General features: G+C 49.0%; 1 protein-coding gene across 1 annotated transcript in view; it reads right to left on the bottom strand.

The window, feature by feature from the left end:
• LOC103773033 (MAM domain-containing glycosylphosphatidylinositol anchor protein 2-like) overlaps window positions 1–12,065 on the bottom strand; it is a gene marked incomplete at both ends in the record, with an annotated part of 91,787 nt that overhangs the window by 24,059 nt on the left and 55,663 nt on the right. The window contains 2 exon segments of the mRNA XM_008940384.1: window positions 5,295–5,588; window positions 9,956–10,285. Coding sequence (XP_008938632.1) covers window positions 5,295–5,588; window positions 9,956–10,285 — 624 coding nt within the window.

Genomic DNA, 12,065 nt, shown 5'->3' with positions numbered 1-12,065 from the left:
CTGCTGACATCAGGTTTGGTTCTCCACAAGTGAAATGATTTGCAAAACTTCATATGAACAGCAGTGGACAACACGTTGGAATAACAGAAACAAAATCTGCCCTGTGGGGGTGCAGAAGAAGGGACAACTTTGCTTTAAATGTCTCCACAGCCCTAAAAGACTCTGGTTTATGAGACATTTCTAGTCACAACATCAAAATTGGAAGTTATACGGGAAGATGGTGATTTATACAGTAAAATAAATAATCACGTGGACAAATACACAATGGGACCCAGAAGTGTTCATGACAATATGAGTCTCCATGCCTATGTCCATCAAAACGTTCAGCTTTCAATTTAAATCTAACATTAAACTTGGCAATGCCAGGGGACAGCCTGTGATGGCTTCAAGGAGGTGACATCAATGGAAGCTCCAACGTGCTGGTATCAGCAGAATGTGACCATGGTTAAGAGAGAGCAAGATTCTGTGACAGAGCCTGGAAGAAACACTGGTGGATTCTGATGTCCCATTCTCCCAAGATTATCAACTTCACTACTCAGATCCTGGATTCACAAGTCTCATGAGGAGCAGCTGAAGGAATTGGGGTTAGTCTGAAGAAAAGGAGTTTCAGGGGAGACCTTCTGGCTCTCCACAGCTCCTGACAGGAGGCTGGAGCCAGGTGGGGGTCGGGCTCTGCTCCCAAGCAACAGCACAAGAGGAAACAGCCTCAAGTTGCACCAGGGCAGGTTGAGGTTGGCCCTGAGGAACAACAACTTCACTGAAAGACTTTTCAAGCCCTGGCCCCGGCTGCCCAGGGCAGTGGTTGGATCACCATCCCTGGATGTGTTCAGAAGTCATGTAGATGTGCTGCTGAGGGACATGGTTTAGCAGTGGACCTGGCAGAGTTAGGCTAATGGTTGGACTTGATGATCTTAAAGGTCTCCTCCAACTTAAATGATTCTACGGCTTCCATCTCCCAGAACAGATCATTCAAAGACACCCTCTTCTGATTCCTCACATTTTTACTACAGATCTGCAACTTTTCCATCCATTCCCACCCCTCCTTTCATTCTCACTTCTTCAAAGAACAAAAACTTTTTGTCTCGAAGACTGTCTTTGGTCTTGCCCTCTGACCCTGCCGTGAACTCCTCTGTGGTGCAAGACTCTCTTCGACACAACCAGCTGTCAAAAAAGAAACCTCTATGAATAATGCAAGTTTGTTTTTTTTTTTTTTCCTAATAACATCTGTGTTTATGCTTCAGGTTCTGGGGTACTCGGGGCTGTGCTGCCTTTTGGAATTTTTAACAAGAAAAAATAAGCTCCATCTCAGGAGGTTCTCCCAGCGACTAGAGCTTTAACATTAAATAAGAAAAAAATTCAAATGATCTCGTTCTCATTTACAATTTTCCTCGTTGCCAGGGTTTGCATATTCATTACCTCTCCAGGTCACTAGACACACGCTGCCTTTGACCTTGCTAAATGTCACAGAGCTCCCAGGATTTCGCTTTGCTGATCAAGCCATCAATTAATTCCAGGTATTTTTTCCTCCTTTGCTCCACTCGGATAAATTACCAAGAAAGCCATAATTGCCTGTGCAGGATGCTGGAATCGTTCTCTGTCTTCTTTCACTGAGGGTTTTATAGGATAGAGTTTGATTGTTTTACATAAAACTATTAAAAGAGCTTTCTGGAAAATTTCTGGTCTAAGAACTAAGGAGTTGGGACCTCTATCTATAGGTAAAGACAAGGAGAGGAGTAACAGTATCTGGGTTGCCTAAATAAGAATGAATTTATTCTTATTATAATAAGAAGAAGACTGAATCTTGAGGTTTAGGTTGTGCCTGTGCCATATGAGAGCAACCCTGGGAACAACCTGCAATGGAGTTCCTTTGAACAGATCGCCCCAGGATGGAGAAAGCAACCTCAGAAAGCAAACTAAACTGATAAATGCAAACAGGAGAAAGAGAAATTTTGAAGTTTTGAAGCTGTTAAGGTCATTTATTCATTCCCATACTCTAAAAAGACATGAAAAATGTCCCAAAAAAAGCAGCAAGAAAGTTCTAGCTCTCTTTTTCCCTGCCCTTTCTCCCACCACAAACAGCCTAAACCAAACCCAAATCCTACATAGAGAGGAAGAAGTTGTTCAAAAAGTCCTAAACCAAACATCCTAGGAATGTAGTTGGTTATATAAGACATAATAATTAACATATAATATTAATCAGCTTCTTCCACTCCAATCTTTAATCAGAACATAAAGGGGAGGGGGGAGGTGTATCTGTGATGTAAAGAATACAAATGTAAAATGTAAATACTCTTTCGCTTTAGCATTTCAACCTGCTTAAAACTAGATTTCAATGACCATTTAAAAATAAAGACACTTTCCCCATTCCATTACTCTCCTGCCCCATGAAGATTCCCTGACTCCCTCCTTTTCAATACATTTTCAGAGTGAATAATTTCTCAGGTGATTTGAAAGCCTGGAAGTTCTTACCCTCTGGGATTTCTACCTGCACTCCTGAAGGGACCCTTTAACTCTCCTGGCTCTGCCCAGCATGGAAAATCTTCTTCATTGAAGATCATCTTGAGCAACGAGCTGTTGTCATGGCCCCTGGCTCCATGAGGTGTGTTCCTCTGGAGCTCAAACTCCCTGTGGCCACCTCCAATCTCCAGCAGTGATCCTGGTCCTCCTCCCCATGCCCACCCCTTGCAGGGCCTCGTCCACCCAGCCTCAAAGAAGCCCCATCCATGGGCTCAGAGTCTGAATTCCCTGGGAAATCCCTGCAGGGATGAGCCATCCATACCCAGAAAAACCTTCTCACACCTCCTTGCCTCAATCTCCACGAGTTTTAAGCTCATTAATTCCCTTCTCTTTCAGATGGAGGCCACCTCGTTCTTTTCTTTTGCAAGCTTTTATTTCATTATTAATATAACATATAATATTTACATATCAATATTTCATCAGGCACATATTTAGTCACTGAATAGACATGGCAGTTTCTCTCAGCTGCCAAATTGCCTGTCTGAAGCATAAAAAGATCTTTTTTTTTCCCTCCATCCTGAGCTGCGAATCACAACCACATCCCCCACCAAAGCAGAGAGGACCCAGTTCTGAACCCTCCTGCTGATGGAAAACCTGAACAACTAATTTATGCCCCACTGATAGACCCCAGACTTGCAACGATGCACCTGAGATCATCACTCAGCCTCTTGTTTCTTCACTAATTAGCTCTGCTCTGTTCCAAATATAATCCCTGAAGAACGTTCTCCTTTGGTGTGATTTCATTAGTTGTTTAGAATTTATTACATTCTCTTAATGACACAGAGAAACCCAAACTCAGAGAACTCAGAGAGCATCACAACAGGATTGAGGCTCTGAGCGTGGTCACCACGCCGAATTCCCACTCCTCACACCTCTTGGTGTCCTCCTGAAGCTGGGCTGGGACACGCTGGCCTTAGGAGCACGTGTCTGACAGCCCTTCTCCTTTACAGGTGCCACCCTCTCAACTCAGAGCAAGGAAGCCATGTCCTAGAGACCTTCCTGGGCTCATGGTAGGAAGTTTCATGGCCAACAGGGTTTCTGAGGGGTTCCCCAAGGGCAGGCACAAACATCAGCAGGAGCTGGGGCTCTATATAGACAGTTTGGGTTGAAGGGACCTTTAAAAGTCACCTAGTGCAGCCCCCTGCCCTGAGCAGGGACATCTGCAGCTAGAGCAGGGTGCTCAGAGCCCCAGCCAACCTCACCTGGGATGGTTCCAGGGATGGGGCAGCGACCACCTCTCTGGGCAGCCTGGGCCAGGGGCTCACCACCCTCAACATCCAAAATTTCTTCCTTCTCTCTAGTCTAAATCTCCCTCTTTTAGTTTCAAACCATCCCTGTCCAACCTCAACCTCAACCTCCCCTGACCAGCTTGCAGCCCTTTCCTCTTGTCCTGTCCCTTGTTCCTTGGGAGCAGAGCCCGACCCCCCCCCGGCTCCAGGCTCCTGTCAGGAGCTGTGCAGAGCCAGAAGGTCTCCCCTGAGCCTCCTTTGCTCCAGGCTCAGCACCACCAGCTCCCTCAGCTGCTCCTCCCCACACTTGGGCTCTGGACCTGTCACCCCAGCCTCATTGCCCTTCTCTGGCCACACTCCAGCCCCTCAAGGTCCTTCTTGTATCTGAGGTGCAGCCTCACCAGGGCTGAATGCAGAGGATCATTTAAGAACTGAGCCATCTTCTGCAATCTCTGGAGGTGGACCCAAGGACACTACTTTAGATAAATCCATGCAGGTGGAATGAAGCTACAACCAGGAGAATCCTGAGCAAGAAGGCTCCAGTTTGCCAGCAGCCTTGACTCTTAGGAGGCTCTTGGTGCCATCAACCCACATGGCTGGGACAGCAGCGTGCTTAGATAAAAAGCTGTGCTGGCAGCCCAGGACACAGCTCTGGTGGAAGTGCTGCAGATACCACAACATCTAATCAGCTGCATAAATAATTTGTTACACAACAGACCCTGACAAAAACAAATCACTTGATTATTAGTAACGACTACGTCTATGGCAGCAGCTTCTCCCTGGAGGCCCCAAAAGAGGTCAGTTGTGCTGAGCACTCTTCAAAAGCAAAATCTGCCATAATATTGGGACATCTGAAACCAGAATAAAGGAGGGCTGCACAAGTCACTTCAGAAACAGTGGAAATAAGCACCCACAGCAGGACAGGCCCAGGACGAGCCATTTGGTGACCATCACCAGATACACAGCAACAAAAACCAGCTCATGATTTCCCAGACACCAAATCAAACCAGACTTTTCATTTCCCAATAAAAAATGCTGAGCAATTCCAATAAATATTCCCAATTATTTCCAAAAATCCCCAAATATTTCCAATATTCCCTTCCCAGGCGTGCTGCTGAAGGTTGGCATCCAGAGCTGGGCTGTGCAGACCAGCAGGAACATCACCTGAGATGGAACAGCTCTCATCTTTTTTTTTTTACATTTTTCTTCTTGTTTTACATAATACCAAGAAATGAGATCAGTGTCTGATCTGCATTTACAGAATTCTGTTCTCCTATGCCATGTGCTCCTCACCATGTCAAGAAATTTAAAGCCAGGCATTGGGAAAATGATGATTGCCTCCATTTATTATATATTTTTTTAATATAAATGGGACTCCTCTGTCATTTTTCCTTCTACATTTCCATTAAAACGAGGGGGCTGGAGAGCCAAACAACACAGCACCAGAAACATCACCACCACAAGTCTTTTGCCTGTGTGTATCCAGGAGAAAAACGAATCCACCTTGTTTTCTCAGAAGAACCCAAGGGAAGGAGAAAGTCTACTCACACTGCACGATGAGCTGCACCAGAGCTTCTCTGGGTTTGACGTTGAAGCCGTTGTACTGGCTGGTCTGGCAGCGGTAGGTCCCTGTCATCTCCCTGGAGACGTTGACGATCCTCAAGATCCCGTCGTAGCTCTCGGTCTGCATCGCCCCATCCGGCATGGCCACCTCCTTGTCTGCTCGGGACCAGAGGATGATGGGCTTGGGCTTCCCGGTCACCTGGCACTGCAGCTCGATCGTGTCCCCTTCCCGCGTCACCAGCGGTGACTTCTCTTGAGGAACAGTCAGATTGGGTGGGACTTGGAAAGAGAAAAAGAGGTGGTTCGACTATTAGTGCTACAGAGAATCATGGAAACCTTCCAGTGGGAAAAGACCTTGAAGATCATCCAGTCCAACCATAATTCCCCCAGCCCTGCCAGGTCCCCACTGCCCCGTGTCCCTCACACCACATCTCCACGGCTTGGAAACCCCTCCCGGGGTAGGGACTCTCTGAGGCTTCTCTTCTCCAGCTGAACAGCCCCAGGGCTCTCGGCCTGTCCTGGCACAGAGATGCTCCAGGCCCCTCAGCACCCCCACACCCTCCACTGGCCTCTCTCCAGCAGTTCCTTCTCTCTCTTGACCTGGAGAGGCCAGAACTGGCCACAATCCTCCAGAACTGACCTCACCAGGGCAGAGTAGAGGGGAGGAGAAGTCGCATGTGTCTTCTGGGGGCATTTGGGAGAAAGGAGAGGGAATGGCAGTGGACATGTCATAAGATGCATGCCAAAAAAAGTCACGTGCAACTGTGAGCAAGTCCTTGAACCTCTCTGACTCAGTTTCCATCCCGAAAAATAGAGATAACAGTGCTGCAAACACTCCGCTCAGCCACGAGCAGGACCATGGGCAGGAGGTCTGCCACTCCCACTGGATCTCCACTGGCTCATGAGGCAGAAGGACCACACCGAGTCTCTGCTCAGGGAGGATTTTCCCTTTCTACACTCCCAGATTTGTTTCCACAGGTCATTAATTATCTCTGAGGTGTCTGTTCTGCTGTCAAATCGGGCTTAAATTAGCTACAGGGTCAACAACTCTTAGGAGGAGTGTGGGACTGTGACACACCAACTGACAGGCACTGGCAGCCTCATCACATAGGACTTGTTTTCATCAACAATAAAGGGGGGAAAAAAAGCCACCAAAGAAACTCAGATCAATGTGATGGTGACAAAGAAATGGGGGGATGGGTGGTGCCAAGGGGAGAGATAAGGAATGGAGCAGAAAAGAACCATTCCAGGTTGTTCTTCTACAGCCCGAGATGTAGGGGAGCTCCAGGACCAGGTGGCTGAGATGGTTGTGGAGGAGAGCTTGGAAGTCCGCCTGAGCAGGGGTGTAGAAAGGTGGAATCATCACACCATTTAGGTTGGAAAAGACCCTTAACATCATCGGGTCCAACCCTAGACTGAATGCTGCCAAGTCCACCACTGAACCACAGAATCAGAATTAAATCAGTAAAGACTTTTAAGATCATCTAGTCCAACCACCCCCCCAGCACTGCCAGGTCCCCACTACCCCGTGTCCCTCACACCACATCTCCACGGCTTGGAAACCCCTCCAGGGGTGGGGACTCCACCACTGCCCTGGGCAGCCTGGCACAGCCCTGGGCAACCTCTCAGTGAAGAAGTTGTTCCTAATATCCAAATTAAACCTCCACTGGCACATCTTGAAGCTCTTTCCTCTTGTCCTGTCGCTTGGGGCTCCTTCCGACGCCCACCCAGCTCCAGGCTCCTGTCAGGAGCTGTGCAGAGCCAGAAGGTCTCCCCTGAGCCTCTTTTGCTCCAGGCTCAGCACCCCCAGCTCCCTCAGCTGCTCCTCACCACACTTGGGCTCTAGACCCTTCATCACCAGCTTCGTTGCCCTTCTTTGGACTTTGAACATACATACTAAAAACATCTAAAAATATCTCGAGGTATAAGAACTGATTTTGGAATTATTTTACTGTCTAAGCAGATCTGTTGTCCAAGGCCCCACCAGGGGTTGCCTCTGAATGATCACTCTGGACAGTGCTTAAGGTTTACAAACATCTTAATTGGGCCACTAATTATCTCACAAAATCCATTTCTTTCATTATACAGAGACAGTGCTATGATTTCAATAAACATTTAGTACCAAAATTAAGGTCTCTTTAATGCATCTTCAAAGGAGGAACAAGATGACCAGAGGGGACACACTTCCCAAACAGACCAAGGCCACGTGTCCTAACACATCAGCCTGGATGCTTAATTAACTCATTATTTAACAGAGAGCTGATTAGTCTAACAAGGAAGCCCACTTAGCACAGGGAGGACACACAGAGTTCTGCAGGAGCCAGGATGTGGCTGATTTGCGAGGTGGAACAGGAGACCGGGTGGCCACCAGCCCGCCCTGTGCTCATGCCCAAAGTCCATGTTGCCCTCTGGGATGTGTCTATCCCAGGGTACCACGGGCTCAGCACATCTTAATGGTCACCCTCGATGATCTTGGAGGTCTTTGCCAACCTAAATGATTCACCTATGGAGAAAGAATCTGCTTGATCTCTTTGCCACGTAGGACATCTGGTTGTGCCCATACTGGGCGGAGACAGCAGGAAGGGCTCTCAGGAAGAGAAGGGTCTCCACCAGCTCCAACCCAAGAGTTCAAGCCATCCATCAGCCCTTCCAGCAGCAGCTCAGAGCAGCACAGCCAGGGAATGAAGTAAAACAACCCCCCAAAACAACTACTCCCTGCCCAGCTCTGCCTCTGGGGGGAAGATGAAGAGAGGCTGAGCCAGAAGTGACACATGTTCCTTCCCTTACCGTACTGACACTGATTTTGGGGGGGTAAGACAGCACAGGAGCCCTCTCCTGACCCACCTCTCCTTCTGCTTACCATGAGCTTGTTCTCCTGGGAGGAGTTTGCTGCTGTTTTCAGATCTCCTGCCTTTGGACTCCCCACAGATGTGCAGGAGGAGCCATCCTGTCTCCCAGTAACGTTTGCCCAGGGTTGGTTTTATGGATGACAGAGCTTTCACAGGGCAAACGTTCAACCTTTGAGTCTTCATCTCCACTGTTCAGTGACCTACTTTATGGAGATGGGTTGGAGGGGGGTGAAGGGGAGGCTGCTCAGGGATTACTTCAGGTCCATTTACGTAAGACTCTCAGAACATTAATCCATCCCTTTCCTGTGGAAAGTACTAAACGTCAGGGCAAAAAATCCTTCTGCTAAATGAGCACAACGCTGAGCCTACCAACGTCCACTGGCACTGCCACGTGTCCCTCTGCGAGCTGCTGGAGGGACAGAGGAGATCTGACCACCTCCCTCCTGCCCTAGGAGGTGACAGAGGAGATCTGACCACCTCCCTCCTGCCCTAGGAGGTGACAGAGGAGATCCGACCACCTTCTTCCTGCCCCAGGAGGTGACAGAGGAGATCTGACCACCTCCCTCCTGCCCTAGGAGGTGACAGAGGAGATCTGACCACCTCCCTTCCTTCCCTAGGAGGTGACAGAGGAGATCCGACCACCTTCTTCCTGCCCCAGGAGGTGACAGAGGAGATCTGACCACCTCCCTCCTGCCCTAGGAGGTGACAGAGGAGATCCGACCACCTTCTTCCTGCCCCAGGAGGTGACAGAGGAGATCTGACCACCTCCCTCCTGCCCTAGGAGGTGACAGGAGATCCAACCACCTCCCTCCTGCCCCAGGAGGTAACATCCCCTCCTTGCCAAGCCCCTCGCTTGGCACCTCCAGGAGGAACCTCCAAGAAAGGAGAACTCTCCCCCAAACCAGCAAACAGTCCCACAGCTCAATATCAACCCACCCGTGCAAGTCCTGGCCAGTGGAAACCACATCAGTGCCTGGGCCTTGTGTTCATCATTCCCCCAGCAGTAATGAGTCTTGATGAATCAGTAACGACCTTCAGAGCACACGGAAACCACTTCAGCCTCCACCTCATTGGGTGAGGAAGCCACCCAACCAGGCAGCTTTTTTTTTGAAGATGCTAAATAAGGCCAATCCCAATCACTGTTTTTTCTTCTCCCTTTCTGATTTTCTCAAGTTTTACAGGACAGTAAATTTAAAGAGCTGATGGAACTCGTCATTGCTTGCAGAAATTGTGGTGAGCTTCTAGGTACAGGCATCTAACAGAGGCTTCCAATGAATCCCAGCCAGTGCCCAAATCCTTCCCCAGCAAGTCAAGTCCTAAAGAAAGGCCAAAGGCTTTTCATAGAAGCAGGAACTTTTCTGACAGTAAAAGAGGACACATGTGGGTACATCAGCCATGAGGATGTTCTTGGGAGAGGCCACCACGTGCCACACCTTCAGGTTTCAGTCAAAGCAACTCAGCTCCTGGTCTAGGGTCTGCATGGAGGTATAAAGGATTTTTTGCTACTGAGGGTGGTGAGCCCCTGGCCCAGGCTGCCCAGAGAGGTGGTCGCTGCCCCATCCCTGGAACCATCCCAGGTGAGGTTGGCCGGGGCTCTGAGCAACCTGTTCTAGCTGCAGATGTCCCTGCTCAGGGCAGGGGGTTGGACTGGGTGACCTTGAAAGGTCCCTTCCCACCCAAACCATTCGATGACACCTCACCTTGTGGTGAGGAGTGCCCTGTGCATAAACCCCAATGTTCTCTGAGTGCAGGAAAGCCACAACTTGGCTCCACTGACCCCAGAGAGAGCCTCCTTACCCGTGCTGCTGGAGATGTTGACATCAATGCTGATATCTGATATCCCACCACCCTTCAGAGACGCAACACACGTGTAGGTCCCAAAGTCAGTGAACTTCAGGTCGATGATGTCCAGGTTGGTGGTGCCAGGGGAGACGTCGGGGTCAGTCTGGGTGATCACCATCCTCTCTGAGCTTCTCAATGGACGCCCGTTCTTAAACCAGCTGAAGGTCAGCTCTTCAGAAGGGATGGCCTCCACCTGGCAGGAGATCTTCACCTCTCGCCCAATCTGGATGTTGTCGTCTTTGTGATAGGGGTCAGGGGTGATCCAAAAACGTCCCTTTTTTAAGGCTGAAATATGTAGAAAAAAAAGGAAGTTTTCTATAATAAAGCACAAATTTTGCAAGTTCAGACTTTGCAGAGACTTCTGCTCAGACTTCACTTTATGCTTACGTTTGATTTTAGCAGGACCTGATGTGACAGGACAAGGGGAGATGGTCTGAAACTAAAAGAGGGAGATTTAGACTAGAGAGGAGGGAGAAATTTTGCTGAGGGTGATGAGCCCCTGGCCCAGGCTGCCCAGAGAGGTGGTCGCTGCCCCATCCCTGGAACCATTCCAGGTGAGGTTGGCCAGGGCTCTGAGCACCCTGCTCTAGCTGCAGATGTCCCTGTCCCTGCAGGGGGTTGGATGAGATGACCTTGAACGGCTCCTTCCCACCCACACCATTCTGTGACTCTATGATTCTTGGGAAGCCACTGAAGCTTCCAACCCACACATTTAGGACATGCTTAATTTTTCGTAGGCTCAAACCTCATCCCAGAGTGCACATGGCTAAAACACTTGTCATTTCCAAACTGCAAAACAGGAACTCACAGCACCTAAATCAGGCTGAGCTGCTAACAACTGAAGAGCAATCGAAATAATTCATGAGCCTTCAGGGTTTGTGATCCATCTCTGGAGGGATCTCCAAGCCCTTCCTCACCCCCACGTTATCAGAGCAGTGAGAGGAGAGAAAACAGAGACATCAACCTGACATCACTAACACCACCAGTAGTGTCATCTCCAATCTATCTGGGGAGAGAGGCAGCCATGCAAAATTTCTTAGTGCCAGCTGCTTAGATGAGAAGAGGTGAGGACCTGCCTGAGGCTCCAGCCTGCCCTGGTTTGCATCCCCTCTGCACTTTAGGTGGGGAAACTCCTGCCAGCTCTACAAGGTAAATGGGCTGAGAGTCCATCTCTAGGCAACACTCAATGGGAAAAGGCCAAAAGATGTTCTTCTGAGATGGAACCACACAGGAGAGCCCATCGTGAGCACCTTGGCTGCACTGTCCTGGCTGGGACTTGTCAGATGAGGAAAGCCCATCCCAGACTCACAGGAGAAACCTGAGGCTGAAGGTTGCACGCAGAACTGAGAGAAGAACAGTGCCATTTAGAGAGGCACAGAGTGTCCCCAAAATCTCCAGAATCTCTGCAACCAGAGTCGCTCAAGCCTGCAATGCAAATTCAACTCATCCTCCAACCCACAGATGAGGAAGTCTCCATATTTCCGATGGGAACCCCAAGGCAGAGGAGGTTTTTGAGGCCACCTCAAAGGCAGGTTCAGTGCTCAGGAGCACCCCACACCCACGCAGGGCCACAGCAAGACAGGAAAACATCATTTCCCACCCTCTTCCCACCTAGACCAGCATCTTTGACTGGCATTCCCTCATCCATCTGCTGTGCAAAAGCAACAGAACGCTGCGACTCACTTATCTGATTTATCTTGTCACTCTTTAAATTAGCATAAAACCATCCAGAGCCTATCACCATTTACATCAATAAAGTGATTGCTCTAATGGTGCCTTGGTAGGACACTTATTTTTGGAAGACTGCTTCAGAATCAGCCATTAAGTCTTTCAAATACACATCTGTTTGGATGTCCCAAACATAAAATGCTACTTGTACCATCCCAAGATCCCTCTCTCTGCCTACAAACATCTGCGTGGGTAGGGATGTGTCTTTATTTATGCTGTCTCCAACCAGAAAGTCCTACAGTGAAGACACCAGGTAGGAATGTTACCAGCAGAGACCCAGGGGGAATGCAAATGCTGAAGGACAAGTATTTAAATCCCACATTTCTCCTCATAGTGC

This window comes from Merops nubicus, unplaced genomic scaffold, assembly GCF_000691845.1.
Source record: "Merops nubicus isolate BGI_N331 unplaced genomic scaffold, ASM69184v1 scaffold1575, whole genome shotgun sequence".
NCBI lineage: Eukaryota > Metazoa > Chordata > Aves > Coraciiformes > Meropidae > Merops > Merops nubicus.
This window is presented reverse-complemented; position numbering and strand designations above follow the sequence as displayed.